The 25,987-nt window shown below is 48.7% G+C and overlaps 1 protein-coding gene across 4 annotated transcripts in view; it reads right to left on the reverse strand.

Moving 5' to 3' along the window:
* MYO5C (myosin VC) overlaps positions 1 to 25,987 on the reverse strand; it is a 92,711-nt gene that overhangs the window by 38,853 nt on the left and 27,871 nt on the right. For all 4 annotated transcript variants that reach the window (XM_047736497.1, XM_047736495.1, XM_047736494.1 and 1 more), the window contains 15 exons: positions 23,972 to 24,078; positions 20,669 to 20,934; positions 16,828 to 16,909; positions 15,363 to 15,503; positions 13,388 to 13,513; positions 12,471 to 12,554; positions 10,399 to 10,533; positions 9,867 to 9,964; positions 8,671 to 8,757; positions 8,122 to 8,233; positions 7,127 to 7,338; positions 4,967 to 5,132; positions 4,534 to 4,680; positions 2,962 to 3,126; positions 1,614 to 1,707 (listed from right to left, as the gene is read on the reverse strand). In XM_047736497.1, coding sequence (XP_047592453.1) covers positions 1,614 to 1,707; positions 2,962 to 3,126; positions 4,534 to 4,680; positions 4,967 to 5,132; positions 7,127 to 7,338; positions 8,122 to 8,233; positions 8,671 to 8,757; positions 9,867 to 9,964; positions 10,399 to 10,533; positions 12,471 to 12,554; positions 13,388 to 13,513; positions 15,363 to 15,503; positions 16,828 to 16,909; positions 20,669 to 20,934; positions 23,972 to 24,078 — 2,022 coding nt within the window. The remainder of the gene's footprint in view (positions 1 to 1,613; positions 1,708 to 2,961; positions 3,127 to 4,533; positions 4,681 to 4,966; positions 5,133 to 7,126; positions 7,339 to 8,121; positions 8,234 to 8,670; positions 8,758 to 9,866; positions 9,965 to 10,398; positions 10,534 to 12,470; positions 12,555 to 13,387; positions 13,514 to 15,362; positions 15,504 to 16,827; positions 16,910 to 20,668; positions 20,935 to 23,971; positions 24,079 to 25,987) is intronic.

The raw sequence follows: 25,987 nt of genomic DNA on the forward strand, positions 1-25,987 counted from the left end.
CAGCCAGAAGATACTAGAAAAATGTTTAAGCTCTAATTTAGAAGCCAGCATATTTGATATAATTTCAATTTTTACTTCACTCACAGAATCAGCTTTTGTTCTGGTGCTTACTAAGTCTTAGACCATTTGCCAAGGGTTGAAAAAGCTGCCCGAGTGTGACTTTCTTTCTGGGAGCCATGTTGGAATCTCAAAAAGGGGAACTGTGTGGTAACATCCCTTAGTCACAGGTCCCAGGGTAAGCAAAGGCTGGTACTTTTCATACAACACTGTTCGCCACGTGTAGAGAGACCCATAGGATAAGCACTTTATGAACAATGGGTTTGAAAGTTTTCAGGCACTTTTTAGAAGGAAATATAAAATTATGGACCCAAACATGTCAGTGCTGTCAAATATGTACTTCTCAGGACACATTTGTAGGAATTTAAATGTTCTTATGGGAAAAATCACTTAGAGTTAGAAAAAAGAGCAAAATATACCCAGGAGCTGTATATCGTAAAAAAAAAAAAAAAAAAAAACCAGAGGTGGGCAAGCCCTTCCCTCATTCAGGTCTGAGGTTTCCTCAGGTTTGCTCTGACCACATGTGCCCATCAACACCCACATCATCGGTCCTCAGAGACCTGGTGGACACCACACATCATCTGGAACAGGAGGTCACTCCCGGGCTTGGCATCCCCTGAACAGCCTTTCCTGCTCAGCTGGTCAGGACTCGGAGTGTTTATTTCCTCCTCCTGACATGTGTTTCTCCACACCCTGACCTGCACCTCTGGGCTCCTCTGGACCCCGGTGTATCCACTGCCTGCTAGGCTTCCGGTGTGTGCCAGATCCCCAGGCCTGAGCTACCAAGGCCCTGCTGCCCTGTCAGGGCTCACAGAGAAGAGCTCTGGACGGTATAGAGAAGCAAGAGCGGTCATTTCTACCATCTGGACGGGAACCATCAGGTTCCCATTCTCATTGGGACTGAGCAAGTGCCTACAGTTAGCCTCTGAGTGAGACAGAGCTAGGCTCAGGGTGCCTGTTTCATGCCCCTGAATGAAAGGAATACCACTGGTTCTAAGGGGCTGCATCAGAAAGCTCAGGGGGGCTACGGCTCAAGGGCTCAGCAGGGCCTGCCCTCACAGCCAGGGCAGGAGCCGGGGGAAGTGACCGCTTACACCAAGTCATTCAGACAGATCTGAAATGACTACAGACCCTCGGCCAGCAGCAGCATTACTGCAGCGTTACCCTGCCTGTGCATCAGATCGCCACAAAGATGTCAAAAAGACCCACGTCTGAACCCTCCCGGCTGCACCACACACAGACACCACCTCCTGATGGAAGGGTTCCAGGCTGACAGCCCAGCCATCTGCATTTTGCAAACGGCCCAGGCGGTTCTGAGACAGGGACTGCTGTGCCATCAGACAAAAGAAGGGAATGCAACAGAAGAATCTGTAGGGTAATGTTACCACAACTTAAATATAGTTGCTCCTTGCCAAGCAAAAAGCATTCTCATTTCACTGGGAATGCATCACAGATTCCTGATTCTACCTAAAACTCAGTTCACGCCAACAGATATTTCCCCAACGCCTGAACAAATGAGCACGTGAGAGCACGACTCGGGCTGCCGTGGGCTCTACCTTTCAGCTCTTCGGTCTTCTCTTGGAGCTGCAGCTCTATTTGCTCCTTTTGTATTTCCAGTTCTGAGTTATGCTTCTGAAGCTTTGCCAGTTTCTAGGGAAGGGAAGAAAAAAAGCTTTTTAAAAAACCTCACTTTAAGTTTTGTCACCACAGGCTTTCTGGGTGAAAGGCTGCATTTTTGCCCATCCATCCGTCTGTCCATTCATCCGTCTGTCCGTCTCAGCTCCTATCCGTGGCTGACAGCCAGTGCCAGCCCGCTGCAAGATGCTGTGTTCAATCTCACACAGGGGATCCATGTGACTTCAAGCAGACACGGTTCTCAACCCGGCCACGCAATGGCTGAAGTCAAGGAGCAACCACCAAATCCAAGGTCTCCTCAAAGTAAGAAAATGCCTCTATCCTTTTCTGGAATCTTCTCAATAGCCAAGGTATGCATATATTTAATAGGCTAAAAATAATTTATGATACAAAGTGGAACCACACTTTGAGAGTATTAATACTCAGGAAGAATGTGTGATCAGGACAGAAGCCTTATTATCTTAGCTTCTCCTAGTAAAGTATCTGTTGAACCGGCAGCTGGGGCCACTTGGTGCTGATGGCCACTGACGGGCAGTGCATGCCATGGGAGGGGGCCCTGGGGCTCCAGGCTGCCCCAAACCTGGTTGCCGTAGGACTTTGGAAAGTATAGGAGAGTGGAGGGTAATAAACACCACTGCTTCAGAGAACAGCAGCTCACACTTGTATAGGTCTCCAAAGTAGGCACATGGCTAAATGATTTCATCTGACAACTTTATCCTCACAAGGACTCTGTCAGTCCCTTTTTGTTACTCCCATCTTACATCAGAGAAGGTAGGGGACTTGCCCAAGGTTGCCCAACCCGATGGCAGCAAAGACGAGATCTGAGCCGGAGACATCTGATCTCTGTCTACTGCTCATTTTACTCAACTACAGAGATGAAAACCTGCCCCAAACTTTGCACTGCTGTTCTGGGGAAGATGCTTCAGGGCACGCTCCAGAAGGACAAGCGACCGGGGACCAAGATCCTCATGGAATAGAGGTAAGCATCTAGCCAGAGTTCCTTCGCTTTAAAAGGGCTTTCATCACTTCACGATAGTTGAAAAAAAGGAAACCTTATGTTGTATGTCTTGAAGCATGAGCCTCCTCCCCTTCCTCCAGATTCTAGGCCTTTGATCTCCTCCCCTGAAAGGTAGACCTCCCTTTGTTGATGGAAGCCAATAGCAAAATCTGATCTGTTCTGCAGAAATCTGCTTTGTGGGAAAATGCTGTCCCGTGACCTCTTGCCCAGAAAGACTCGCATGGATTTCCATAATCACGACCAGCACAGACCTCTTCCATGGTGGCCTTGTATTTCTTCCCCTTCTCCTCATAACTGTGCCTGTGGGCAGCTGCTTTGTCCAGCTCGGATTCCAGTTTCTGCATCTTCTCCATGTCACCAGCCCGAAGAGCGGCAAGGCTGGTCAGCTTCTCCACCAGCCCATGGTTCTCTTTGTTCTAGAGGAAAAAACAGCAGATATTTGGGGGTTTATCCAAAATAAAGAAGCAATTCCATTTGCCTCTCACAACATTTGACATGGCATCTAGATCTATCAGGGCTTTATCTACACTGATCACAGTTTTAATTACGAAGGCACGTATGAGCATCTTCATCCCACAGCAAATAGCAAGGCAGACATGGTCAGGCAAACTTCCTGAGCTGATGGCACTCTGAGTGCAGGACCAGCCCAATCCCGGAGCTCTAAGACAACCCTAATGCTATGGGATACACTGTGTCCCCTGCTGCCCCGAAAGTCACATGTTACAGTCCTAATACCCAACACCTCAGAATATGACTATATTTAGAGATAGGATCTTTAAAGACAAAATTAAGGTAAAATGAGGTCATATTGGCGGGCCCTAATCCAGTATGATTGGTGTCCCTATAAGAAGAGATTAGGACACAGACACTGCAAGTCAAGAAGGGACAACTCAGTAGAGACCAACTCTGCCAACACTTTGATCTTGGCCTTCTAGCCTCCAGAACTTTGACGAAAGAAATGTCTGTTGTGTAGGCCACACAGGCTGTGGGCGTTTGTTATGGCAGCCCCAGCAAACGAACATGCCCAGGGTGGAGCCCTGGCAGCGTCAGGACCCCCACGGGCCCTCCTCCCAGCTGTCGCTGCAGCGTTTTGGTACTGGTCTGAGCAAGACCCGGAAGGGGCAGGCCTGTTGCACAAGAGCACAATAAGGAGAAACTGCATCCAAACCTCAAGGGGTTTTTTGCACATTCATCCATTTGCTAAGGACTCCTAAGACTCTGTTCATGGCTAAGTTTTAAGTTTCCCCTAGGAGAATCTCAGTATTGTTTGGGACAGGCCCAGAAGTGAGTTTTACAGATACGGACACTGCATATGACACAGCCCTTCCCCACTGACTAAGAGCATGTGGACTTTTGTTTCCCACCAGTGGAGATGGTATGAGAGGTCTCCCCAAAATAGGCAGGGCTGCAGTTAGACCCTATAGACCTTTGGGCAAATTAGAAAGGAGCAACTTCTCTGAGCCAACACAGTCCTAAGGGAGCATGGCTTGGCATGTGGACATCTTGGTGCAGGTGAGAAAAAGGCACTCCTGTCTCAAGGCAGCTTTGTATCAGGACACATGTGTTGGCAAAAGCAAAGTTAGCCTGGATTTCAGCCCCACTTACACTCTTCAGCAGCTGACCTTGTGCAGTGTACAACCTATACAACTGCATGGAGAAGCCTTTTACAGTGTACTTCTGTTTTCTGAATAAGGTGGTCCACATAATCTATCTGAACTTCCTAACATGGGCATAAATCTTAACAGCATTAGCTAAGGAATTGGCCCAGGACAAAATAAATCAGTTGGAAAAATACATATGAAAGATATATTATGAACACCTACCTGATCTTCTAGCTTTTTCTGCAAATGCTGGACCCTGTAAGTGAGCTGAATGTTGAGCACAAATCGTCGGATACTCTGGAATCTGCGTCGGGCCAGCCACGCCCGTGCATATTTCTGTAGGATCACAGCCTTGTGTTCCTCCAGCATCTTTAAAACAAGATTTTTTGAAATGCAGATTGGTTCCCCACTGTTTCTCTCATCAACTCCTCCAAGGTTGAGAGACGCAACTATTAAAATATTCTCATAGCGTAAAATACAAATTTCTTGTAATTAACCCACAGAGTCCTATTATACCTAGACTTCTGAAACAATGACCAAGCCGACCTGTAGTGGGCAGACACTCAGATACCAGCACTCCACACTCTCTATGAAGGTTTCCTGCAGAAAAAGACCATCTCACTATGACTAAGAAAGTGCAGGGTCTCAGCCGTACCTTTCGGTACCTCCTCCTTGCCAGGAGTCCTCGGGTGTAGGCCTGGATGGTAATGGCAGCCACGCGGATCAGCTGGTACAAACTGCGGACAAGATACCCACGACAGCACTTCTGAATGATGATGGCGGCCCATGCTTCTTTCAAGGCTGTTGCCGTAACAGCTTTCCTTGGTTAAAAACAATGCAGAGTGAACCTGTTATCCACAGAGCCCTGGTTTCCCTGGCACAGTGATGAGCTGGGAATCATGGCATTTTATTCCCCCACTGAGGAACAGTCAAATGTTTTATAAATCTACCATTAAACTCTACAACTCATTGAGTCTAAGGCCCACTGGAAGTCGGTCTCCTCAGCTTCTGTTCACCCTGATCTGAATGTGGGCCTGCTCCAGGCCAGGGGAACGACACGGCAACTTGCACGCTCCCCACATTCAGGCTGGTCAATTTATGGTTGCTCACATATGTGAGAAGAAAACGGGGCTTTGGCAGTGCACCTGCTCATTCAGCCTGGTGGGGAATCATGGAGCGGCTCTAGATCAGGGCTTGGCAAACTACAGTCTGGGGACCAATTCTGCAGCCTGCCACCTGTTATTGTCCAGTGTTATGGGGACGCCGCCCGGCCTGTCATCTGTATTTTATCCGTGCCTAGCCACAACAAAGTTGGAGAGTTGTGAGAAACTGGCCCCCAAAGTCCAAATATTCGGCTCTTCCAGAAAAAGCCTGTCAACTCCTGTCTAAAGGATCAGAAGTGAAGACAAAGTTCTTCCCTTCAGAGCTGACAACCTCATGTTGCAGACTTACGAATGGCCAGGTGGGATAAGAGGAAAAATAAAGTAACGACTAAAAGATCCGTAAGAGAGATCTTACAGAACTATCTGTTCTGTGAGCCAGCCATTGATGGAGAAGTGGGATTTCTGGAGACACTGAAGGCTGGAAAAAGCATTTCAAGCTAAGGACCAGTGAACATATGGAGGCCTAAGCAATGCCAGAAATATTCAGAAAAAGAGAATTTGTCTGGAACTGTCAGAATATAAGATACATGTAAAACTTAGTGAGGTTAGAAAAATAGAGACCATGTGTTATTGAAAAATGTAGTTATTGAATACCCATGGCAGTGTATGAAAGCAGGGTCCCAGCTCTCCCAGAGCTTCCATTCTCATGAATGCATCTAGGTCATGGGGGGCCTTGAATGCCATGCCAAAGACTGAGTGTAGGAAATAGGGGTCACTGGAGGCATTAAGGACAAGAGGAGGGCAGTGGCTCCCACAGACTCTGCTTCCAGAAGACAGACAGCAGGGGGAGGCTGTGCTGTGGGACCAGGAGGCAAGGGGTGGTGGAGGCCTCATGCAGGACAGAGGCATGGGAACAGAATGAAGGGACAGGCACGAGAGGTAGGCAGGGGTAGAACTGTCAGGCCACTGTGATTCCCAAACAGAAAGGGGGCCTGACCTGGGGAAGAAGATAACCCTGGCTTTTCCTGCCCTAAAGACAGCTGCTGTTGCCTGACTCAGAGGCACAGGAGGACAAGCCTGACTATGTACATGTGTAAGACGGTCACCTGGGGTGGGGTGGCAAAACCAGCTCAGGTAGAGGTCAGGTACTGTCACACAGCCTGACCCTTTTCCACTCTCCTCACAGCATGCTGAGGACAGAGGCAGCACCCATGGACACTAGCACATGCTGCTGTCGGGAAGGACACCCTCTCACTGGCCAGGCCGGCATGGCCTCTGGGAAGCACTCAGTGAGGGGCAGGATTGGTGGAACTGCCCCCCAACTCAGCCATCCCCTTGGGAGGTGCTTTATGTTTGCTGGCAGAGCCTTACCATGGATCCCCTCGGGTACTGTCAGCACCCCCACTCTCTGGAGGTAGGTTGGTCAGTGGCTACTCACGGCATTTATGTAGGGACCCTGACTGCCTTTGGCATCTTCACTTCCCATGGAAAAGGGGCCCAGTCCCTATACCTGGTTTCACTTCAAAACCCTGATCAGAGCTTCAGGGTCCTAGAGGTCACCTCTGTTGTGGGAACAGTAGGCAGAGTTAGCACTCCCTGCCCCAAGGACATGACCTTCTCATCTCCAGGCTCATAGCCCACAGTCACAGAGCCACACAATGAGCGCCCCCCTCCCCTCCACCCAGCCCCTGGCTTCCTCAGCTCTGGTGTACCTCACGGTCTGCTGACCCCGGAAGTACTGCTGGATGGTCAGAGCAGCTTGTCTTTCTCGGAGGAACTTTTTTCTCTGGAGCCAGCCACGGATGTGCTTTTGTATCACAACACAACTCTGCCTGAGCTTATCCAGTCGGAGTTTCTCTAAATAGGCCACTTGTCCTGCTCTGAAGAAAATTTTGGTTTTACCAAACTGGTACTGATTAGAATCCTGGAAGAGAAAAATGATAGAATCAGAAATAAAAATCTTTCAGAGTTTCTAGAGTGTTTGGAAAAGATGTTTAGAGATTCAAAGATGCCAAAACATTGTTATTTTGACACATCTGCTCCTTGACAGAAAGCAGAAAAATTCTGATTAGGACCTCAAAATTTATTTTTTGAGATGTCTGTTTAAAGCCACTGGGGGAAGAAATGGACTTGAGGTTCAGGGGTCCGTCTGTGGGGTGAGAGGGGTGAGTGAATGTTCAGTGATTCTCAGTTGGGCTGTTGGGAAGCTTCAGCTTCTCTCGACAAGAGAGCAGAGCCTGGAAAGGTCTGATTTCTGTCTTCATTTTGGTTTGTCTTCACCGCCCCCTTTCCTGGCCATGGTACCTTTGTCTTCACTACCTTCCCTCAACTCACTGCTGCAGCAATGACCCAAATCCACACGGAGTGCCCTGTCTGGGACCCTCCTGGGTCAGAGACTTCTCAGTTGACCGTGTGATACAAGCCAGGCCCATTGGAGCTCCTTAGATGGTGGAAAGACAACGTAGGATAGGAGGACTCTGAGGGAGGCTGGGGTTCGAGTCTGGGTCCCTAATGGTGACTCCTACTCTCAAGAGATGATGCCCCCGTGAGTGTGTCTGCTCTGACCTCAGCACCCAAACGCTCGGGGCATATTTTCTTCCTTGGTATTCATGACAATACAGATCTGAGACAGGCGGGTATGGAAACACACCCGGGAGATAGGCAGCTCGGTAAGAGCTTGTCATTCCCGGAGTTGAGTGAGACTGACCTGGATGAGCCTGTGTAAAACCACTTTGCACACCTCCTTTTTATCACTGAACGAAAGCTCCTGTTTGGTCATGAGCACACCATAGCGACTATAGAATTCCATGTACGTCCACCTGCAAAGTCAAAGGGGATCTAAGGAAGCGTGGCAGCGAGGAGGCATGGCCTGTCTGCGGTTTCCACTGCTGATGGGGTGCTGGAGTCAGTCCTGGGATGACAGCACTGACCTTTGACCTCATCCTGCGTGCTCCCCATACCGTATTTCTGCTAACACTCTGCCCCAACAATTGTGCTCTCTCCTCCCCCAGGAGCAGTGCAGGGGCAGCAGGTGGTGTTTACCAGCCATGGAAACAGGTGATGGGGTGGCAGTGGCCCCTGTCCCATGCACCGCCTATCAGTGGCCCTCTTCTGGCCTTCCTAAAGCACAGTAGGAAAAATCTTGGGGGCATCTTCTGCAGGTATCTGACAAAAACTCCTGGCAGGCCCTCCCTTGGTTCTCAGCAGACCTGAAGTTGGGCCTTCCTCCCCCCCAACACATGGCGTGACCACGAACCTGGATGGGTAGCTCTGCGCACTGATGCGAATCGTCTCTAAGACGCCGCAGGCTCGCAGCTGCTGAGCAATCCTTCTGGAGTCGAACCTGAAAGAAGACGTGAGTCAGGAGATGGGTTAAGCCGTGGTGACGGACAAACGTGCCTCGGAGCAGTGCAGCGGAGCCACCCGGGCGGGCCTCTGCGCTCCCCACGCCGGCCCCCAACAGCCACTCCACGGACCCCCAGAAAACAGCAGCTCTGCCGGCCTTCCGGAAGCTGACTGAGGGCTTGGAGAAATGAGCAACGGAGTCTGATGGTGGAAACAGGGAGGTGGCTTTGTGGGGAGAGGGCCTTTGGTTCAGCTTCGCAGGACAACCAGAGTGGAGGAAACATTCCCGCCCTCCCCTTCCGAGTGTCCATTTGGCCCTAGATTTCCCTTGAAGGGACAGGGACACCGACCAGCTGAGGTCTGAGCGTCTGGTGGTCCCCCCAGACACTGGCCACCTCCAGGATGGGCCACATCCCTCAGACACCTCTCAGCTCTAGTCAGCTCAAAGAGACTCTGCAACGTCCACTCAAGCCTGGGGCTTTCTCAGGGGCTCCAGACAGCAAGTTGCACGTCTCATGCCACGTTGGAGAGTGAAACCTCTGTTCCTCTACCACCTTTCTTTCAAAAATCAAATTTTCTTTTTTACTGAGGTCTGACAGGCAGCATCACAGTCATAGCTCTGAGGTGTGCAACATAGTGACCTGGTATCTGTACACACTGTGAAACGGTCCCACTCACCTCCCCCAGAGTTACAACAGTTTCTTTCCTGTGAGGAGGGCTTTTAAGACCTACACTGTTAGCAACTTTCCAACACACAATATAGTATTATTAACTATAATACTATTATAGTTAATAGTTAAAATATAACAATTAGTGACCATGATGTACACAAATCCTTCTTATAAGCAAGGAGCTGCTCTGGCTTTCCCAGCTGCATGAACTTCAGTTGTGGGCTATTCTTGGAAAGCCGGCCCCTTTGCTTTGGCCTGGAGACAAGCCTCCTGAGAGGGGCTGTGCTGGCTTACAGTGTATGTGAAGGACGGAGCTGTTCTGAATTGTTAAAAAGCTAGAAACAGTAAACTTCAAGAGAATTATAAGCAAATTTTCCAACATTGTGACAGAAATGGCCTCCTCAGTGTTTTCACTCTGCTGCATAGAAACACTTACTCGAAGGGTAATTTCTCATCGTTTGGCTTGATGCATCGCACATAGTGGGGTGTGGTCGCATTGAGGGTTTCCATGAGCAAATACAGAGAGCTGCGGAACTGGGAGACAAGGTCAGAGATAAAAATGTCATGCTTAAGTCAAGGCAAAAAAAAAAAAAGGCCTAATCTTTGTAAATTAAGAAGGAGAAAAGTTAACTTCATGCATTAACAACTATTATGAAAGCTTTCAAACCATGACTGTGATGATTACTAGCAGGTCCTATACTCTGGACAGAATGCTGCTCTATCCAATTTTCCCAAACAGCAGGGAACTCAGTAAATCATGTCACTGTGTGAACACGTGGTTTGCTCAGGCGTATACAGCCTTGGAGGCTGAGGTGTGATGATGATGACCTGTGGCCTTTCTTTGCACTTACATACATAGTAGATGTGAAGCAGGTCAGTGCCCGTATCCAGGCCTGGAATGTGGGCCCTGCCACTGCCTGGCTCCCCGTGGGGCCTGGCCCCCTCACCCTCAGTTATTTTCGGGGTACCTTGTTCCCCACTGTGGTCCGGAACTGCTTGTTGTTTGGCTTGATGACTGGCTTTGCAGATTTAACTGTGATCGCTGACCTGAAAGGGGAAGGAGGAACCGGATTTTCTTGAAAAAAGCTGGCACAGAGTTGGAACTGGAAGAAACAGAGAGGATTTCAATGTCCAAAGGTGTTCACTCTCAGTCGTCAGCTGATACGAACCACAAAAACGGTCACAGCAGGCCCATGTAAAGTGAGGTTAGCAGTTTCTAATGTCTACAGTCAGATCTGAATCCCACAAGAGGACTCTCGTCTCTCAGGGTAACACAGGGCTTCTTTCCAGGAACGTGAGCAGAGAGAAATCCGTGCCGAGGTCTACGTGGGTCCATGGGTCCGTATGCTGTTTCTACACCTGGAATCTCCTCCCTCCTACCTTATGTTTTCATCCCTGTACATTTAAGTTCTACCCATTATTTGAGGTTCTGTAAAAATATTTTCTGGCTCCACCCCCCTTCATCTGTTTAGAATAAGGTTAAAAAAAAAAAGATTAAAAAAATTTGTGCCCTAACTCAGATTAATTCCAATTCCTTCTAAATAAGATAATCTTCTTCTAAGATACTCGTTACTTTCCACCAAACATCAATTACTTCTTTGTCTTACCTTCTCAGAGTGAAACTCATTTTTTTCCCCTTTCAAATCAGACATTGACAGTCTCCTTTGGAGGAGAATCCCTGTATTCCACCCCCCCTGCGAAACCAGTGGGTCTGAACGTGCCACACCTCTGAGAGGCTTTGTGTTGAGCCGGGACACCCATCTGTGCTTTCACATGACCCACATCCATCTTCTAGAATGGACCCTGGGCAACGCTTGGGGGTGAGTAAGAAATTGGTGAATTAAATCAATAATTTTGTACATGAGATGCAGGCCATTTCCACACTGAATTCTCTAACATAAATCGGTTTTAATAACTGAAGTTGACATGCTGGGGACTTATTTATGATTGTTAGGAGAAGCCCTCATGCTCATTTGGGAACCTGTCAGAACACTTGAATAAGAACAGAGGACTGGGGATCTTTTAAAAGAGGAAAATAATAAATATGATCTAACCAAATATTCACACAATGAAGGTTCATGTATGGCTTATTCTTAGTCTCAAATGTTAATAAGGAAATGTTTGAAGAGGAAAAGAGAAATCCAGAAGTCATTCCTTTGAGGACACTATTCCTCATACAGAACTGTGGATTTGAGGAGCTCGCACATCGGAGCCAAACCGCTTTCCCTGGGTCACCTTCCTTCTCTCTTGCCCTGGTTTCCTTTGGATGCTTAGCACCACCTGCCATTGCTACTTATGTGGTTAGGGTCTGTCCCTCCACAAGGACGGGAGCCCTGATTACCTTGTTCACTGCTGTGTCTGGAATCTAGGACCAGTGCTTGGCACATGGTAGTGCTATAGAAATATTTGTGAATGAATGAATCAAATGTAAACTGTGGTCCCTTAACTGGTTATATGTTAGCTATTCTTCCTCTCTGACTTCCCACACATTTTGATTTTTTTTTTTTTTTAAAGAGACGGGGTCTCGCTCTGTTGCCCAGGCTGGAGTGCAGTGGCTATTCACAGACGCGATCCCACTACTGATCAGCTCGGGAGTTTTGACCTGCTCCGTTTCTGACCTGGGCCGGCTCACCCTCCTTAGGCAACCCGGTGGTCCCCCACTCCCGGGAGGTCACCATATTGATGCCAACCTTAGTGCGGACACCCGATCGGCATAGCGCACTACAGCCCAGAACTCCTGGGCTCAAGCAATCCTCCTGCTTCAGCCTCCGGAGTAGCTGGGACTACAGGTGCACGCCACCACGCCCGGCTTGATTTCTGATTTTATATCTAGTGGATATTTATTTGGATGCTTTCAGAAGCCTGATACATACTTCAGTCCCCATTCCAAAACAGTTATTTCTTCTAGGTCTGAGCTACAGTTTCCCACTGCAAGACAGTACACACCCCACATACTTCTTACTCTTTCCTGATGCACATCTAGGTCCATGTCAAGTTATATAGCAAATAATATTAATTACCCCCTTAGAAACTTACAAACCTTGCTTGCTCTCATGATTTCAATCAGCATGTCATAGACGGTATCTCTGTTCTTTTCAAGGAAACCTTCACATTTATATTCTACCTACGCAGAGAAAGGATTTAATTATTCCCAAAGAAACAAAAGCAGACAGCATCTAAGTACCATGGGGTTTTTCTTTTTCCTTTTAAACAATGATGAATGAAGGGGTTAAAAAGGCAAGCCTCTAAAAAGAGATTCAGTTTTGTTTATCATAGAAAACCATTTATATAAAACTTTTGGAGGGGGCGCCTGGGTGGCTCAGTGGGTTAAGCCTCTGCCTTCAGCTCAGGTCATGATCCCAGGGTCCTGGGATCGAGCCCTGCATCGGGCTCTCTGCTCCGCAAGGAGCCTGCTTCCTCCTCTCGCTCTCTCTGCCTGTCTCTCTGCCTACTTGTGATCTCTGTCTGTCAAATAAATAAATAAAATATTTTAAAAAAATAGATCAATAAAGAAAAAAATAAAGATCATCTAGAAAATACAACATCTTGAGCCAGCCTATGTTATCAGTGTAATAAACATATTACAACTTAATGAAAAAGGAAAGCCTCAAAAAGGTCCAGCTTTCGTTATTGAAAACAATTATGCTGTCTTGACTATAACCGTTTCATAGAGGAAATAAACGGATAAGAGATTCATGAATTCCCAAGAAATCTAAAATCAGAAATGAGGCCCACTAGCCACACGTTTATCTTTAAAGCACTGCAGTTGAAACTCGTATTTTGCGACAAAAACAAGTTGAAAACTGTTAGACACACGCGCATGTCTCCTTCATCACGGCAAGGCACCAAGACCGAGTGTGACTTGAGTCTGGCCAGAGAAGCCCCTGCCTGTCCACAGCATCTAGGAAACCTCTCCAGCTCCAACGCAGACGGCATCGCCCCAGACTCTCCCTGTACCTTGTCAGCAAAGTGCTGGATGATGAAGGATGCATTTGACATCCTGGGTTTCTCAAAGAAAGAGTTCTTGTTGACAAAATTATTATACAGCTTTTGAAGCCAGTTTTCATCAGTTCCATGTGGTAACTGCAAGAGAAAAGGAAACCAGAGAGTGAGAAAACTAGAGCTGAAAGATTAATAGGGGCACAGAAAAGTACTAATTCTGACAAACCAAGGTGAGCGGATGACTCAGAGTGAGCTGCGTATGTCTGCGGCTCATTTTTATAAAGCATCTAGGCACACATCTGTACTTGATCCTAACAGCCTTGGCAGTGCCACTTATACAGACCTATCAATGCCCTTGTAGAAAAACAAAATGTTATGAACTAGAAGGAAATGGACATAGAATAAAACTCAAGAATGGGGGCACCTGGGTGGCTCAGTGGGTTAAAGCCTCTGTCTTCGGCTCAGGACATGATCCTAGGGTCCTGGGATCGAGCCCCGCATAGGGCTCTCTGCTCAGCGGGGAGCCTGCTTCCTCCTTTCTCTCTCTCTGCCTGTCTCTCTGCCTACTTGTGATCTCTGTCTGTCAAATAAATAAAATCTTTAAAAAAAAACAACTCAAGAATGAAGAAATTTATTTTTGCAAAATTGGCAGTATTCCTATTATTTCTTCCCAAAGAAGTCTAAAGTTTCGGGGCAAAAAGATCATAGATTTCATTACGTGAATGAAATCTTGCTTGATGTCTTGCTTGGTTCTTCTTGCTTGAACGGGGAAAGACTGGCCCCTAAATGTAACCCTCCCCACTTCACCCCTACCTCGGGAAAAGAGCTTTTCTTTCATTGTATAGCCTAGTTAGTAACTACTTCCTCAAACAAAACTAGTTGCAAAACTTTTTCTTGATACTGGTGATATGGAAGTGATCAGTGATATTTGACCCAAACTCAGCGAATTTAATCCCCCATTGTGTCCAAAAGACTCCTGCAGGCTTCTTTGTGACACCGGTTGCCTAGCGAACGTCTGTGTAGAGTAGGTACAAATATCTCCTAGAGGCTGCCTTGGCCTGGGCACCCTGCCCTCACTAGATCGATCCAGAATGCTTAGCCCTGCTGCCAGCCCTTTAATCTTGGATTATTGGTTGCTACCCAGGTGGGACCAAGAGGAGAATCTGTGAGAAAAAGCATGGAATTGAGAATTCGAGGGAGAAAAGGCCAGTTAATCTTCAACATTATGATGTATTTTTTAAAATCAATTTATGTTTAAAAATCGTGACACAACATTTTTAAAAAATTAATTAATTACTTTTATTTTAAGCCACTAAATTTTGAAAAAAATTATTTATTTTTTTAATTTAAGTTTTCGTTAGTGAACATGCAGTGCAATGTTGATTTCTGGAGTAGAATTCAGTGATTCATCACTTACATACAACACCCCACAATACAATCTTTAAGCCAAAAAATGAGTACTATCCTGGGGATTATTTGTCCCTGTGGTCCCACAAGAGCCTCTGCTAGTCTGGCCCACTGTAAATGTGCTCTTCCTACAGGGAAATAACAACAGGAGAACTAGAGGCCTCTTCTCTTGAATTGTATGATGTTGATTTTTCAGCTACCCCTCCCAATGGATGACTCACAGGAATGAGGAAATAAAAGAAAATTCAGTTCTTATTAGTCATTAACAACTGGTGTGAGGTCACCTGCTATTTTCACATCCATTCTAAATACGCCTTGGACAGCCTCAAAGATCTCCTCCTTGGTGGACATGACCTGAGAGGTTATGCATGGTACCCAACAGTGGGCTATACATGGTGAGGGTAGAAGGCTCAGCTGGCCCTCTGGGGTTCCTTCCATGGACTGCCGTCCCAGCATTAATGTCCAACCAGTTGGGTAACACATCAGGAATTTACATGTACACCAAAAAAAAAAAAAAATCCAGTTTGTAATATTCTCATTTGTCACTACACAGAAGTTGAACAAAAAAATTTTTTTAAGTTACCAAGCATTCTTCATCCAGTAACTCCAAAATACCCATTTTGGCTTCGATCAGGTCAATAACTGGTTGGTTGTCATAAAAATCTATCAGAGTCCAAGGGATATCTTCCTTCATGTATTCTTCTTGTTCAAGTTTAAAGACATGCTGGAAATCCAGAAGTTAATAGAGAAAACAAAACAGAACATTAAAGTGTGCTTTCAACGTCCAGGTTATAAGCACTTGGGAAATACAGAGACCTGACTGGTTCGCAATGTTTAGGGAAGACCCTAAGGTGCAGGCCACGGTCCTTACCCATGACCGATGCTGCAGAGTTCCTAATGTGACCATCCCACCTGGTCTGAGTGGGACCCCACGTCCTGGGGACCACCCAAAGTGGTCCTGCAACTCCTCCCTGCTCACAGCACTGCTGTTAGCCAAGACAGGTGCAGCCTCTCTGGCTGGGTGGAGCCAGCCTGCCCGAGAATGCTGGCCGTGGGGCCGGTGTGAGATGCCAACAACATGGAGAGCTCTGTTCACTACTTGTTCAGGCCATAAGAGTATCAGGGAGGCTTCCCGGAGGACTGGCCCAGACTCATCCTGGCTGCAGGTGGCAGGAGGGGACGGGCAGTGAGGAGAAAGCCTCCCACAGAAGAATCCCCGTGCCAGCTGGGAAGCCCAATGGGAGGTTGAGAAACATGGCTCTCTTAGAGGATGATGGGGTGACTTCAAGGGCATGATGAAGCCTATCTACTGGGAATAAACTTTACTCGTAGTTATTAAACGCTAAACTTCCAGGGAATCCTTGAGATTACGTACATAACGTACATTTGCAATGGGATGAAATTTAATGTTATACATGGATTAATTCCAAAGTGAGGAAAAGGAAAGAAAAGAAACATTTACTGGGTGTGATTCAGTGTGAGGTCTGGTCCTCACAACAATATCAGACAGGCAGATACCAGTGACCATTTTTCCCAAAGAGGAAACTGAGGATCTGAGCATAAGGTCCCAGAGGAAGAAGGTGGGAGCAGAGATTCAAACCCAGTTCCCTTTGAATAAAAGTCCATGTTCTCCATGATGTCATACTATTTTTTTTTTCTTCAGGAATGTTTTAGGAGAAGCTGAATTTCAAAAGACAAGCAAGAATTTGCCAGGTGAAGAATAAGGGATGGGGGAGTGACAGGAGCCGGTGGGTTATGGCACAGAGGCTTGCAAGGCCGTGGGGCCTTCAGGAAACTCAATCATTTGGTCCAGCTGCACAGAGAGTCTGTGAACATGCTGGGCTAGGGATGGACTGTGGCTGAGCAGCTGGCCAGGGGGCTAGAATACAAGGAATTGTATTACACCTGGGAAGGTGTAATTTCAGGATGTGGCCACATGGTGGTGCTGTGAGCTGGCATGGGGCTCCTGCACTGTGCGGGGGATCTGAAAACCGGTGGATAGGAAGGGCTGAGAGAACTAGTTTCAAGAAGGCGGAAAAGTCACTTACCAGGTTAAACTGCTGTTGCAGCTTCTCATTAGCGTAATTGATGCAAAACTGTTCAAAGCTGTTCACATCAAAGGTTTCAAAACTGAAATATGGTTTAAACAAGTTAAAACATACTTGCAGGGCATACACATCTGTTTTTAGGTAAGTACTTTTTTGACAAACTTCACAGTTTAAAAGTTTGCTGCTTTCGGCCACTTTTAAATATGCCCCCAAAGCTTCTGGTTTTACTATACCGGCAGTTGATAAATTATTTCCAGGCTGAGGGGGAAGGGATCTGGTGTGTACAAAACACCTGCCCTGAGGCAGGCTGGTCCCAATCGGCTGTATGATTTGCCTCACACAACAGCACCCAGACTCCATTACCCTCTTTGTTGGTGAGGGAATAAGGCTCTGAGAGGTTAGGAAGCGTGCCTGAGGTCACACAGCTCCTATCAGACTCAGCCGTGAGCCTGCCTGACTATGACAGCTGTGCTTTCAGGGAAAGGCAAGGCTGTTTTCCTGTCCTCCCATTCTGTTGAAGGCACAGTTCTGCCTCCCCAAGGCCTGGTTTCAGAGTTCTTGGAGGACAAAGGCAAGGTCGTCTAAGAGCCCACAGCCCAGCACACCTCATCAGGTCTGTTTTCAGACTTGAAACACTTGTATCCAGAGTTGCAAAGTCAAGACCTGGGAGGAGGCGAGTGGGGACAGAAACAGAAGTGGACTGGAGACCACACCACAGGGAGCTTACACCGCAGGGAGCCATTCAGCCCCCACCTCAGCAGCGGGACCGTGATCAGCACACAGGTCTGAATGGGAGACCGCTTGATTTCCAAGAGGAGCTAGAAATCTGGACTCGTATGTGAATTCTCCTCTCACTCTGGAAAAGACATGGTGTTGGCTGAACAGAGCACAGCACAGTCTTCTAACCCCAGCCACACGACTGCTCCTGCCAGGAGGAAGCTGAGTGCCCTGGGGTCTTGGGGTGGATGCTCACGACCTCACTTGACCCTAACACGGCCCTAGGTCAGGAACAGCAGGACTCCCCCCCCCCCCCCCCCCCCCCCCCCCCCCCCCCCCCCCCCCCCCCCCCCCCGCCACCATCACACTTGAGGGCCAGAGGCCAAGCACCAAGGGGTGCCAGATGCATCATTTGACCCCAGGCCTCAGTTAATCCTCTAATTTTCTGAGTGGTTCCTGCCAGCTCCAGCCACAGGTTCCCTGAGAGTGGCACTTGACTGAGCCAGGCTGTCTCAGGTTAGAATTCCAAGGCAGGGTAAGGGCCTGGAATGGGCTCTAGACAGCTGTAGGGTGACTCAAAGGAGGAGCAGAGCCCACACAGTTTGGGCCAGGGGAGAGTCCAAAGGACCTCGTGGTGCCCCACAGCTCACAGTCAGGGCCAAAGGTGAGGCTTTCTAGAGCGGGAGTGGAATATCAAATACCAGTGATTATCGCCTTGTCCTTTTACATACTCCCTCTCCCAAAAATGGGCCCTCAGATCTGAAGTTCAAAACCTATGGAAAGACCTGAATCTGTGACCTGAAATGCCAGAAGCACACGGGCTATGAGACCACTTCACGTGAGTGATACTCATGGTTCTAAAGATGCCATTTGATCCTCCTAATGACCCCATGAGGGAGGCCCCGGCTTACGGAGGCAGAAACCGAGGCTTGGAGGGGTCTTGTGACTTCCTCAGAGCCACACATCCGGAGCTGCCGTGCTCCCTCCCAGGGTCCCAAGCCCCAGCCTCTGGCCTTGCCCACTCTGGGTCAGGAGCACATAGACCCCGACGGGCTGGGGAGCCTCAACTCTGAGTGCTGCTCTGAGCAGAAACCTCAAGGCTCCCAGCTTCGGCAGTCATTGCTTTCAGTGCTGGCCACTTTTCCTTTGAAGCTGCTGTATTTCCAGATCAGACTGAGCTCAGTTCTCTCAAACACTGCCTGGCGTGCCTGAGCAAGGGCCAAGCAGCAGGGGCTCGGCACACGGGGAAAGGCGGGACAGGGTTCGCCCCTGCGGCAGCACTGCCCCTCAGAGGGGAGCTTAGGTTTTTAGGGTGGACCCTTAATTCACAGGTGGCAGCAAGCATGCTACTTATATTATCTCTGAAGTGGATTTTAATTTAAAAATTTAGGCTAAGACCTACTTTAACAAGTCCTTATAAATTTAGTTATTGTCTCAGGTTTGTTCACATAACCAAAACCTCAGATTCCTTATCGCAGGGGTCTGCAGGCTTCGTTCATCTGCCTCCTGCCTGCCATGGCCCTCACTCCCTGATGCTTGTCCTCAGCTGCCCTCCTCTCTCCCCCAGCCCCTGCTGACCTCCGGCCCACCCACCGGCTTAGTTGCTCATTCCCATCCCAAGAAGCTTCCCAATCTCTAATTACCCGCCTGCCTTCTTCACTAAAATTTAAGTTCCAAGAGGGCAGGGGCCATGTGCCTATTCTGCTCCCCAATCACACCCCTCACATGCCTGGCACTTAAACATGTGTGGGATGAATGGAATCAACTACCCTTAAAGGACTATTTTATTTATTTTTAAGACATTTAAAAGCACAGAAGAGAATGCTATAGCAATCCCCTAAATCTCCCACAATAAAAGAGAGCATTGTTAAACAAGACTGTTTCTTTTTAAGTCTACTGAGAGTCTACTGGCCACTCAAATCCTGTTTTTAGCACAAGACAAGGTAAATCATTTACTAGACTATCCCTGTAATGGATCAGTGTATTAGAACTGTTGACACTCGCTATTAATTGGGAGTCACATGCATTAACTCAGACTCTAAATCAAACAAAGCACCTCCCCTGAGGCACTGTCTCGCATTGCACATCTATGGGAAAGCCTACTGTCTGTACTGGGGTAAAAGTTCCACAGCTTCGTCACAGCCCATCTGCTCCCTCCATCCCCCAGCAGGCCACGGTGGGGGCTAGCCGGCTCTCTTCTCTGTATGGGGAGGAGAGGTTGGGCTGCTGCTCAGAGGGTAAGGGGAACACTCCCCAAGCCGGTGGCGGGGGGGGGGGGGGGGCCCTCTGCAGTGCCCTGAATGGAAAGACTGGCCCTCTCCCTCACTGAGAAACCAGGACCCGCCCTGGGAGGGGTGAGAGAGGGGTTGGGGGTTTGAGGCCAGTTACCACAAACAAAAGGCCTGAGCGTCAACGACCCTCAGAGCTCGCTTCCACGCTGGCCTGTCCTCACTCACACTCTAAGGATTCTACAGGCCTCTTGGGCATGCGTCTGGCCTTGGATTTAGAAAAAGAGGACCGGGCAAAGAGGAGGAAGAGCAACCCCAGTGTGGTGGGAACTTGGCCCCCAATGGTCTGAGAACAGCTGGAGCAGGGCCAGTCCGAGAATGGAAGGGAGCTCCGCGGTGTACGAGGCTGGTGGCTCAGATGCCTGGCTTTGAGTCTGCCTCGGACCCTGGCAGCCTGGGCAAGGTGCGGGACCTCTGGGGCGGTGTGGAAAAGGTGTGTCAGGGCTCCGCCCTCCTCCGGACCTCTGCGGGGAAACTGGCAGGGGCTCTCCCACCAGCAGAGCCACCCAGGCCCCGATTCCGCCTGTAAGCCTCCGTTGTTTCCCCTCTGTCTGAGAAGTCGGGGAGCAAGTGCAGGCGATCAGTCAGCACCGTGGCCAGCAGCCCATGAGCTCTGGCTGCTGGCTGCTGGTAATTCGGCATTTACGTCGTGTGCTCTAAGTGAAACACACCGCAGCCCAGGGGGCTGTACTTAACATCCACGCGTGCAAACGTAGAGAACACCACCCTTCTGATCACGTGAAACACAAAAAAAGAAACCAGAACAAAATGATCTAAAAATAATGGCCATTTGACATTTAAATGAGGAAAGACAGGCTCACAGAAGAGAATCTTACCCATAAATGTCCAAAACACCAATAAAAGTGTGCTGCTTGCCTGAAAACTGCAACGCTTGGTTAATTCTCTCCACAATGAAGTCGAACAGGTGAGCGTAGATCTTCTTGGCCAGTGCGTCCCTAGCGGTGACTGCCTGGGGCCTGGTCATGGGCTTCACCACTGTCTCCGAGGTTGTGACGATTCTGCGACTGCAGAGCCACTGGGCAACTTTGGCCCTCTCCAGGCCCAGAAGCTCACAGAACACCTTCAGGTGCCTGTCATCCTCCTTCAAACACAAGCACAAGCCCCATCAGGGCCGTCTGGCCATCGAACCCAGCACCAGCCCACCTGGCCGGGGCTCCGGGGCCTCCACCTGGGCCTGTGCCAGGGACAAGGACGAGCTGGCGTGAGAATGACCGGGCCCAACCAGACAGGCAGGCCTGGGAGGACAGCAGGAGGGCTACAGAGGCACAGAGCTTGCATCAAGGTACGGTTGGGATGACGCCAGGCAGTCTGGGGCCGCGTCCCACCCGGGTTGTCATTCTGGCTAAAGAACGTTCACAGTGAGTCAGGCCACGGAAGCAATCCTCCCCTTCCTGGACACGCGGACACGTCCTCAAGGCCCCTCTCTTCCCTTGGCAACATGCCCAGACTACCCGTCCCTACCTGTGTGGTCAGGGTTTGCGTGGAGGGTCTAGCCCCGAGGTACCTAGATGTCATCATCAGAGAACCTGACAACAGGGCTCCCTTAACCGAGCTGGCTTCCCAGTGGACAGGAGAAATGTGTGCAAGGCTTTTCCTGGACACACAAAGTGAATCTTGCTTTTGTCCCAGCTGCCCCGCTGGTCAGAGACAAGGAAAGGTCTGTTCCCGTCTGTCTTCAGCCAGCATGGACAAAGAGTCCTTGTCACCTGGCAAGGAGATGTGACCCTTGTGAGTGAGCACTACCATTCCCCTTGGGCAAGGGAACTACCTTGGCGCGCTAATCTTCAGAGGTCATCATGGCCGATGGGAAAACTACGTGGCTGCGCTTGAAAAGCATCAGGTTACAGAGGAGCAATCAATCTAGAAAGTTCTGCTGCCTCCTTGCTATCCACCCACACCCCTTCCGACCAACACCGCAGTAACACAAAGCTTGTATTCACCTGCCTGACCACTGGGGAGCAGAATGGTAGAACCACGGCTTTCCTCCTTCTAAGAAGGAACTAAACCATCGGAATCAGAAACATTGAGTTACAGGTGCTGCCGCAGGCGGAGAGGAGAGGGACAGGAATTCTTAAAAAGATGGCTTCCTCCAGATTGGGTCTGCCCAACATTTCAAGTTTCTGATGCAAATGAATGATATGAATGTTCCAAAGATAGGATCACTAGTTATAGAACTGGTGATTTGCTATGAAGATTCTACATCTTTTTCAGAGACTTTGTCTCCTCAGGGTGATAGACAAAGGATTTTTATTCTATGAGTTTTAACTCCTTCTCCAAAATACTACCTTCATAGCAAACTTCATGGGACAGAGATCCGTGCAAGGGAATTTGTTGGGAAGATATCACATCTTTAGTCCATGGAGTTTGAGAAGAACAGGGGCAGAAGCCCATTTATCAGAGGTCGATGAGAAGGCACAGAGGGAGACCCACTGCCACCTGCACACCAGGCTCCTACCCACACCTACCATCCCCTCTCCCAGAACCTGCCAGTTCTGTGCCAACTGACTGGGTGAGGGCTGGACATGGTGGGCATGGGACGGGCGCTTAGTGTGAGAGCTTGAGGAGAGGGAAGAGAATTACTTCCTGGTCACAAGACAATAGGACTGAAGCCTGGAACCCAAAACCACATGTTCCACCTACTGTTTGGCTCTCTCTCCTCTATGCAACAGGTACCAGAAAGCTCAAAAATGACCTATGTGCCAAATTTTGAGCTGTTCCCATGAGTGTTTTGAGGGGGGACAGGAAAATAGACATTGTTATATAATGAACTGAACACTTCCTCCCAAAATTTGTATGTTGAAGCCCTAGCCTCCAATGTGATGGTATTTGGAGTGGGGCCTTTCGGGGGTGATTAGCTTCAGATGAGGTCATCAGGGGTGGGGCCCTCACGATCAGATTAGTGCCCTTCTAAGAAGAGGAAGAGACCAGAGCCCTCTGTGTCCCTCTCTCTGCCATGAGGACCCCGCAAGCAGGGGGCTGTCTGCTAGCCAGGAAGAGCGACCTCACCAAGAGTTCAACCATGCTGCACCCTGATCTTGGACTTCCAGCCTCCAGGACTGGAAGAAGAAAAACTTCTGCTGTGGAGGCCACCCAGCCTGTGGTCTTTTGTCACGGCCTTGGGAGTTGACAAGATAGACATATATATACAAAACTTAAAAGGTCAGGTGACCTTGCAGTTCATAGAAGCATTTTTCATTTTGTGTTATTTTCTCTTTTATGCAGATTTTCATGAGAAGAACCAAAGACACACCCCTACTAAGGGTCACTTTTCATAATTTGTCAAAGCATAGACACTTACCCTGTGTTCGTTAAATCAAGAAATCACAGAACTGACATGGGAATATATTTCCAGAGGAAAGTCAGCACTCCTGGGGTTTGATGTGGGCAGGTGTCAGGAGGTGGGAGGTGTCCTTTCTGCTCCAAATATCCAGTGCTCTGAGGGCCCTATATGACCTCATCCTCTCCCCTGCCCCCCCCCAACATTTTCTGGCCTCAGAAACCACCCCTGCTTTTATTCATTCCTCTTTGCATATACTCCCCCCACCCCCCTGATTTGTCAAGTAACAGCTCCTGCCTGAGGGCCTCTGCACTGCTGTCCCCTCTACCTTGAATGTTCTTTCCTCCAGTACAGGCACAGTTCACTTTCTTATCTTTAGGTCTCTGCCCCCATACCCATGAGGCTTTTATTGAGTGCTCTACACAAGAAACACAGCCCCTCTGCACCCTGGACTCTGCTTCCTTCTCCCTGCTCATGGCCACCACCAAGCCTGTAACCGGTGATCGTGTCTTTTCCCCTCCACTTCCTATCCCCAGACCGTAAGCCCCACGAAGAGCTTCTTGTTTGGTTTTGCTCACTGCTGTTTCTCCAAAGCCTGCAACAGGGCTTGCAGGTACTTAGTAAATATTTACTGAATTAAAGAAAAACACAGAGAGAACACATCTTCTCCTCTACTGTTGAAGGGGAAGCTACCCACGGAACCCTTGCTTCCTTGCTCCTGACAACTGGTCTCTCCAGCGGGCCCAGTGTGCCTGGTGCTAAAATGCAGAAGCAGAGTAACCATGAGACGCTCTGCTGGTGACCCTCTGACCACAGGAAGGGGAAACAAAGCAGCGCTTACTCTGACAGAAGACCTCTCGTGGCCCACCGCTGTGATCTGCACGTTGCCCAGATGTAGGATGGCTGCTAGGATCTTAAAAATGTCCATCTGAAAATCCTCCTTGAAACCTGAAAAAACAAATGTCCAAATTAGGAATACTGCATCTCTTCCCTGACTTCATCACTAGTAGGATAAGCACCTGAATTTTTTCAAGACACTCTAGTGCCATCACTGCTGAGAGCCGGCGCGGGAACTTGCAGCGGCCCCCAGCGGGCCTCTGGTTCGCCATTCTTGCCGGTCTGACCGGCGACGACACAATATGTGAATTCGACAGCCCACTAGGTTTCCCCTTTTGCCGTCGCTGCTGTAAGTGCAATGCAAAAATTCATACCCAAATCACCATTTCATGTTAGGTTCCTGGGCAAATTAGCTCTCATTTATTCTATGTGTTGCACTTCCTTTATTTTTATTGTTTTTTTCCCCCCTTTTTGGTTCACAAGTTCCTTGAACTATTTTTTTTTTAATTTTTATTTTTATATTTTTATATTTTTATTTATTTTTGAAGATTCTAGTAATTTATTTGACAGAGAGAAAGAGAGAGCACAAGCAAGGGGAGCAACAGCCAGAGGGAGAAGAAGCAGGCTCCCCAAGGACCAGGAGGCCCGATGTGGGACTCGATCCCAGGAGCCTGGGATCATGACTTGAGCCCAAGGTAGATGCTCCTACTGAGCACGGAGCCTGACACAGGCCTCAATGCTGGGACCCTGAGACCATGACCTGAATGGAAATCGAGAGTCAGCTGCTCAACCGACTGAGCCACCCAGGTGCCACCCTAAACTGCTTTAGACATTATCTCCTAATCCTTACCACATCCCTAATAGCTATGGAGGGCCTTTTCAAAGATGGCCCCCAGGGCACCACCCTCCTAGAGTTCATGCCCTGTGCAGTTCCCTCACCATGGGTTATATATGAGTCTGAGTTTTTGACCATTATCACATGGCAGTAGTGACGTGGCCTTACTTCTGAAGCTGGTTCATAAAAAATCTTACACATCCCACCTAAGCCTACTGTAACTCGCTCCGGGAGAAGGGAGCCACAACATGGTACACACCATTTACCCTGAGACCAGTGTGCTGTGAGGAAGTCTGTGTGGAGAGAGAGATGCCTGCCCAGTCCCTGGTGCTTCTAACCGTACCAGTCCATGTGAGAAAACAAGCCTTCAGAGAGGATGGGGTCCCTACTACTGTCAAAGAGTAGTCCCCACTGACAAGTATCCAGCTGAGCCCAGTCACCCCAGAATCACCCAAAATAATAATGATCCATCGTTTTAGGCCATTAAGATTTGGGGAAACAGCAAAAGATGATTGGAACAACTGAGTATTTTCATTACTGTCCCAGTAATCAAATGGGGAAACTGATGCCCAGAGAAAACAACTGAGCTCTGGAAGGCCAGAGACTGATCTTAGGATAAACAAAAAAAATATTGGAGCAAATACATGACGATAGATAATTTAATACTAAATTGTAAGATTGAATGGCCAAGACAGAGGCCATCAGAGGCGAGTTCACTGGGCTAGCATCTTGAGGTAACAGACTTCATAGAAAGTAAGCAGGGCAGATTCCTTCATATTCCTGGCATTCTGCCCACTAAGGGAAGGAGAGGGGAGCAGGCCCCAACCCCTTTCCACCCCCGCCACTTCACACACCACAGTGGGCAGCCAACACCACTAAAAGCCACAAGAGGCAGTAGACTGTTTTATTCTACTTCCCCACAAAACTTTGGGGGGCTTTGTCAAAACTCTAGGCCAGGGGTGCAAGGCTGGACCAGGGTAAGCAAGCCAGGTGCCCGGGGCCAACCCTACATTTGTGCCACCCTGAGGGTGAATGCCTGAACTCCTCCTTCAAGTTCATGCCCTAGTCACCTCTCCTGCCTCACACCTAGTCCTGGCCCGGCTGCTGTGGACATCTGTGAAAATAATCTAATTTGCGTGAGATCATGAAAAAAATTGCTGCTGCTGCTCTCACAGGATTAAGAAA

This window comes from Lutra lutra, chromosome 7, assembly GCF_902655055.1.
Source record: "Lutra lutra chromosome 7, mLutLut1.2, whole genome shotgun sequence".
NCBI lineage: Eukaryota > Metazoa > Chordata > Mammalia > Carnivora > Mustelidae > Lutra > Lutra lutra.